We start from the raw sequence: 7420 nt of genomic DNA on the forward strand, positions 1-7420 counted from the left end.
GACCCAGTGGTCATTTTCCCTGGAGAATTACAGGTGCTTTTACAAACCAGATTATGGTTTCTACCAGTACCCTCATACTAATAAACTCCATGTCTCAGTCTCCAGCTTCTTATTTCCAGTTGCCTGCTGGACAGCTCTTCCATACTGTCCTGCAATTTATATCTAAAGGTAGAACTGTTGGTTTGCCCACCTACCCTACCATGCAGTGGTATCCTCCTTCTTTATTAATGATCCATTTATTAAGTTATAGGCATCCTAAATGACAGCCCAGTAACAAAAGCCCAGCTGACCACCAAGTCCTGACATCTTCTACCACCCAAATGCTTTTCAGATTCAGCTTTATCGTCCTTGTCTCTTCTGGTTCTCATCTGCTATCGCCAGGACTTTTGCAGCAACCTCCTAAATTATCATTAGCTGTCTTTACTCCAGTCCCATTTCAAACTCCTGCCAACCTAATCTTATTTTTTTTCCAAATGCAACGTCTTTCATATTTTATCTCCAATACAAAAGTAATAGTTTCTTGTTAAATTGCCAAATCCTATTACCAAATGAAAACCCAGTGTGCATCCTTCTAGACTTTCTTCTATGATTATACACACATATATACAAATTAGATTATAATATAATTCTGTTTGATGATTTGCCTTTTTATTTAATAGATTGTGAGCATTTTTCTAAATGAATAAATACACAGCTACATCATTTTTGGTGGCTTTGTATTATTCTGTGATATGGATGTACTATAATGTACTTAAATAATTTCCTTTTGAAAGCCATTCAAATTATTTTGCTTTCACGAATGATCTGGAACATCTTTCTATATTTTTTCTACTTGTACCTCTTTCTGTCTTACTTTCTTCATAAGATTTACTTGATATAGAACTCTTTTTTTTTTTAGTGCCAGGTGTTTATTTCCCACACACGCGGGACTGCTCACAGACACAACACACACAGGCCTCGGCACCGTGGGAGGGAGAAGCACCCCGGCCTCAGCAGAGGACAGGGCTTTCTCTCAGCCCGATCTCATGGCGTGAGATGGGACAGGACGGGTTCTTGCTCCTGCCTTCACTGGGGACTGAGGGGACCCATAAGCAAACACCCCTCCCACCTCTCAGCCAAGCTAAAGCCACCTTGGTGACAGGTTGAGTTCCGAATGATACAGTAAGTGGAAGCGGGAGTGGCCTGGTCCCAACCATTACAGGGTAGGGTATAAATGGTAAAGGAAGAGGTACACTTTGGATTAGGCCACAAGAGGCAGCAAGTGACACCATCAGAAGCACGTGTGAAGGTCGGGGGGCAGTACAGTTACTGGGCTTCTGAGCTACCTAGTCCCTGTCTCAGCAGGAAGGGTAGCAGAGACGGGCAGGGCTTAATGTTTGGCATTGATGATGTCCACGAATTCAGGCTTGAGGGAAGCGCCCCCCACAAGGAAGCCATCCACGTCAGGCTGGCTTGCCAGCTCCTTGCAGGTTGCCCCAGTCATAGAACCCCCATAAATGATGCGGGTGCTATGAGCCACTGCATCAGAGATGTTGGACTTAAGCCATCCCCGGAGCTTTTCATGTACTTCCTGGGCCTGTTGGGGTGTCGCAGTCTTGCCAGTACCAATGGCCCACACAGGCTTATAGGCCAGGACAACCTTGCCCCAGTCCTTCACATTATCTGCGATGACCTTGGTTTGCTCAAAAACGACCTTCTCAGTGATGCCAGCTTCCCTCTCATCTAGCTTCTCCCCAATGCAGGCAATTACTCCAACTCCCTCTGCCAGGGCGTGAGCCACCTTCTGCCCAATCAGCTCATCTGACTCCCCAAAGACGTGCCTTCTCTCCAAGTGCCCCAGGACCACCCACGTGGCTCCACAGTCTTTGATCATGCCAGGGCTGATCTCCCCCGTAAAGGCCCCGTTAGCCACTTTGTAGCAGTTCTGTGCAGCCACTGCAATCTTGGGATCTAGCTTCTGCCGGGCAGAGTCAATGTAGACGGTGCGGGGGGTGCAAACCACCTCGGTGTCGGCTGGCACCTTGGCCGCATTCAGAGTGTTGATGAACTCCCCCAGATTGTTCTTCCGCCCGTTCATCTTCCAGTTTCCCCCAACGAAGAACTTACCGGAGGGCGCCATTGTGCTGAATCTGGCACACTGAAGGTCACGAGCCGATATAGAACTCTTGATCACATATAATTTCTTTTAATATTGTTGTGGTTTCATGATGTATAGATGATATATAGGTTTTGTTTTTTTTTTTGGCCACGCTGCACAGCTTAGGGGATCTCAGTTCCCTGGCCAGGGACTGAACCAGGGCCATGGCAGTGAAAGCCTGGAATCCTAACCAGTATGCCACCAGGGAACTCCCTGTATAGTTGGGTTTTTTTTTAATTTTTTAAAATAATTAATTAATTAATTTTATTTTTGGCTGCGTTGGGTCTTTGTTGCTGTGTGCAGGCTTTCACTAGTTGTGGCGAGCGGGGGCTACTCTTCGTTGTGGTGTGCAGGCTTCTCATTGTGGTGGCTTCTCTTGTTGCAGAGCACGGGCTCTAGGTGCGCGGGCTTCAGTAGTGTGGCACGTGGGCTCTAGAGCGCAGGCTCAGTAGTTGTGGCTCGTGGGCTTAGTTGCTCTACGGCATGTGGGATCTTCCCAAACCAGGGCTCGAACCCGTGTCCCCTGCACTGGCAGGCGGATTCTTAACCACTGCACTACCAGGGAAGCCCTGTATGGTTGTTTCTAATTGGAAATTTTTTGGCATGAGGTGTGAGACAATGTTTTGAACTTTATTTTTCCTAAAATGGTTGGCCAGCTTTCTCAGTATTATTTATAGTTTAATCCAGCCTTTCTCCAATGATTTGAGGTGACAACACTGTTATACACTAAATTTTTATTTAACTTTGAGTCTATTTCTGGCCTTTTATTCTCGTCCGTCAGTCTGACTACAAATTCTAGCAAAAATGCCCTGTTGTTTTGAATCTAGTAGCTTTCTAATGGATTTTAATATTTGATAAGCCAAGTCCTCTGCTTTGCTCCTTATTTATGTATTTACTTTTTTTGTGTGGCAGAGATTTGCTTTTTTCCCCACATTTTATTTTTCAAATAAAATTTAGCACCATTGCATCAATCTTCAAAGAACATTTGTTGAGATTTTTATGTTGATTGTATTAAATTTATACGGTATTTTGGAAGAATTGGCCATCTGCAGAACTATCTTTCTAAACTAAATCTGGTGTTATCATTATCCTGCTTAAAAACCTGTCATAGCTCCCCCTAATGGGAAAGTCATATTTCTTTGAATGGCATGTAACACGTTACATATTTTGACCCCTGTGTGTGTACCTTTCCTTGTGCTTTAGAGATTTAGAAAATCTTAGATTACAGTACCTCAAAGGATGTGGAGTAGTCATTTGAATCTCAAAGTTCAGGCAGTGGAGGAGGTGGGTAGCAGAGAATATATTGGCAGGTTGAAGATGTAATTTGGAAATCTGTATTTACCTCATTTGCAGTTGTGACTGGAGCCAGGAGCTCCTAAGCTTGATTGCATTTTGGCCTGTAAGTCCATCCAGGGGAAGATCATCAATTCTAACCTACAAGCATTCCAAGAAAATGTGCGTGATCAAGGCTTTCTTTCTTTTAAGTCTTGGGAAAACTGTGACTTTCTAAAGTTTGGCTCCGGCCACTTGACATTGAAGAAAAAAATTCCACTAACTGCAAAATAAATAATCTGGCTGCTTTGTGTTTAGCCTGCAGCTTAATCTCTAAACCCTGGCCCCAGTAAAAGTTGCTCATGGCTCTTTTCATCTGTCCTCACCCTTTGTTGTTCTCCGTGTGTTTCCCCATTCTCTGCCATGTACAAATCTGGTGGAGGAGATCTGGGTCAGTGATAGTGGGTGAGCGAGAAGGAAATGAAGGAACAGGGAGAAACATTAAGAAAACTAAGCTGGCAATGTTAAAACTTGCTGAGAGGAGACTTAACTGCCTTTTTAAAATTTACTTTAATTTTTAAAGTTAAAAAATGATTTTTTAGTTAATTAAATTTTCAACTGTCCTTTGAGACATATTATAACGTAAGAATTCACATGGGGATGGGATGTAGACTATGATTTTTCAGACATCCAGCCAGATCCTGAATACTTGCAGTGTACTTGTTTATATAAACCACGTTAGCTGGAAAATCTTATAAAAATTCAGTCACAGTATTTGACAATTGGATTTCATGGTTATCTTGTTAAAGTTGGGATATAAAATCAACTCCCTCATTTCTTTTAGCACTGGGAGAAGGGTAATTGCATGGGTCTTCGAAGTATAGAGATTTTATTTTGGTCAGTCATTTCAGGTTTCCCTGCAAATAATCTTATTGGAGAGATGCTTAAATGGTACAATAGATTAGCTTGTATTTTTTTCTGCCTTTATTTTTTTTGCCTTCTGTTTACTGAAGTTTATAATGATATTGAGTAACAAAGTAATGAGATGATGAACAGAATAAAAACAGGAATAGGAGAAGATGGGTGCAATTTATAAACTGGGTCATCACCATTAAATAATCAAGAGCTTGGAATTGTAGTCCATATAAGTTGAAACTGAACTGCTGTAAGACAAAATAGTGCCAAAAAGTTTATTGACCTTTATTTCCAATATGTGTTGTTCTCTGGATGTCCTACATGTTTTTCTACAAAGAAGATACTCCTGCTTCATGGTCACTTTTAAGATCAAGTTGTGAAGCCATAAATCTATTAACTGCTAGAGGAATTGATATATTTTTGAGAATGATCTTTCAAAATTCCAGAATATCTATTTCAAATTACTGAAAATATGGTTATAATTTGTCAGTTATTAAACATAATAAGTAAAGGAAGAAATATAGAGAGCATGTATAATACGGTTTTTATTCTTAGGAAATATTGTACATGCACCATAAGCCTAGTTTCCCCTATTGAGTGCAGAAGCTTTGTCGTATAAGCAGGAATAAAAAAAAGTTTAACCAAGCCATTTGGCCATTCCAAGATCATGAATTATAGAGCTGGGGGTTCAAGGACAGTGATTGCCCATACAACCCTGCAGGGAGTTGAACTGAGCTCAGTTTGAGGTCACAGCAGGGCAGCAGAGGACAGAAGGTAATGAGATGTCTGGGCAGTAGGGTAGCTCATCAGCTGCTCATCTGAGGAATCCTGGTGCATGGATGAGGCAGATGTGACTCATTGATTCAACTTGAAGTAGGAAGAATCGTGAACAAGGAAGGGGACCAAAGAATAAACTCAAGATGGTGGGAGACAGTCAAGATAAAAAGCTGTCTTTACAGATGGCCTTATTTAACCAGGGCTAAGAGTTAGAAACGTCATTTATCTGCCATTTGTCCACTTGTTTGAAGGGATTTCATGCAGTAGAACCAGCACATGCAGAGACACATTAATATGTTATGTCCTTTGCATAAGGAAAAAGTAAAGTTATCAAACATTATAGAATCTATATCCAAATGTAGAGACTTCTCTTTTTTTCCATTATTAAAAGAACATTTCAAGTATACACAGAAGTAAAGAAGAAGAATACACTGACCCTCATGTACCCATTGCCCAGCTCCACCAATTAGCAATTATACCTTTCTTGGAGGAAATTCATTTTGATGAAGGAAGTTGGCATGAAAAGAGACCTGGAAACACTCCCTGAAGAGGGGGAAGCAAAGGCCTAGATTTTCGGCAGGGCTCCCTGGATCCCTCCAGTGTGACATTATTACAGCATTACCGCGTTACTTGTTAAATGAAAGGTATTAGCTCTGTGAATAATCAGGTAATCAAAAAGTAGTTACTGCTTTGACTTTTCCCGTTGCGGAGCACAGGCTCCAGACGCGCAGGCTCAGCGACCATGGCTCACGGGCCCAGCCGCCCTGCGGCATGTGGGATCTTCCCGGACCGGGGCACGAATCCGTGTCCCCTGCATCAGCAGGCGGACTCCCACCCACTGCGCCACCAGGGAAGCCCTGCTTTGACTTTTTTTTTTTTTTTTTTCTTTTTTTGCGGTATGCGGGCCTCTCACTGTTGTGGCCTCTCCCGTTGCGGAGCACAGGCTCCGGATGCGCAGGCCCAGCGGCCATGGCTCACGGGCCCAGCCGCTCCGCGGCATATGGGATCCTCCCAGACCGGGGCACGAACCCGTATCCCCTGCATCGGCAGGCGGACTCTCAACCACTGCGCCACCAGGGAGGCCCTGCTTTGACTTTTTATTACGGTTTTTCACCCACTTACATTAAAAGTTTTTTAATATATCATTATTTTAAACACACATCATTATTTTAATTATATCCAATTAAATATACCTGCATTTCCTCAGCATGCATCATTATGTACTTTACTAAAAAGCACTTCGAATCCAATTGTGTACCAACGTTCTTTATTATAATTTATGTGCACAAATCTGAAACAGATTTATATATTTTGGAGATTAATTATCAAGAAGTTTGTTTAGGCTTTCAGTAAATGTGAAACAAACTTCAATTAACTTTAGTATTTATAATTTGGAGGTATTATGTTATTGTCCTGTAAGACACCATTTTGTTTTTTTATCTAAGAAGAGTATGGGTACATAAAGAGAAGTCATTATAGTTACCAGAATCATTAGTGCTCAAGTCCTTACATTTTTTTCATCTCCTTTGGTTCCCCCTGAAACTCACTATTTTTGGACTCTGCCAAATAGCAGACTGAAAGATTGCTTGTGACTCAGTCCCAATCGCATGAAAATAATATTGCTATGTTATAGGAATATAAGAAAATGTAGCCTTTAGTGATTGCTTTTAGCTCCTGTTTAATAATCTTAGCTCTTTTTACCCAATGTCTGTTACTTCTTTTTGTGTGTGTGGTACGCAGGCCTCTCAATGTTGTGGTCTCTCCCGTTGCGGAGCACAGGCTCCGGACGTGCAGGCTCAGCGGCCATGGCTCAAGGGCCCAGCCACTCCATGGCATGTGGGATCTTCCCGGACTGGGGCACGAACCCATGTCCCCTGCAACGGCAGGCAGACTCTCAACCACTGCGCCACCAGGGAAGCCCCCTCCTTTATTTTTTAAAAATTTTAAAAGATATTTATTTATTTGGCTATTTTGGGTCTTCGTTGCGGCATGAGGGATCTAGTTCCCTGAACAGGGTAACAGGGATTGAACCCAGCGCCCCTGCACTGGGAGAGCAGAGTTTTAACCACTCGACCACCAGGGAAGACCCCTCCTCTCCCTCCTTTAAATGGAGGTTAGTTGGAAACTGAATTCCTCTGTGACCTGAGTGTATCAGTTTGTATATGATTCTGTGAAGTTCTCTCCCTTTCCAATGACAAGGAAATTTGAGAGGAAGGAGATGGTGGGGAGAAAAGTAGAGAGAGGGGGAAAAAATGTTCTCTGTCACCTTACAGATTTCAGTGGGTAAAAGTAGTCATTCAGAGACTTTATTTCCTTCTT

At 42.4% G+C, this 7420-nt stretch overlaps 1 protein-coding gene across 1 annotated transcript; it reads right to left on the minus strand.

Annotated features, from left to right (window-relative positions):
- Positions 1-885: 885 nt before the first annotated feature.
- Positions 886-2146, minus strand: LOC308618764 (triosephosphate isomerase-like). The gene has a single exon (XM_081237022.1). The coding sequence runs from the start codon at positions 2117-2119 to the stop codon at positions 1370-1372; it is 750 nt and encodes a 249-aa protein (XP_081093148.1). The 5' UTR covers positions 2120-2146; the 3' UTR covers positions 886-1369.
- Between the last annotated feature and the right edge of the window lie 5274 nt (positions 2147-7420).

Source organism: Mesoplodon bidens (assembly GCF_964165515.1).
Source record: "Mesoplodon bidens genome assembly, chromosome: 6".
Taxonomy (NCBI): Eukaryota; Metazoa; Chordata; class Mammalia; order Artiodactyla; family Ziphiidae; genus Mesoplodon; species Mesoplodon bidens.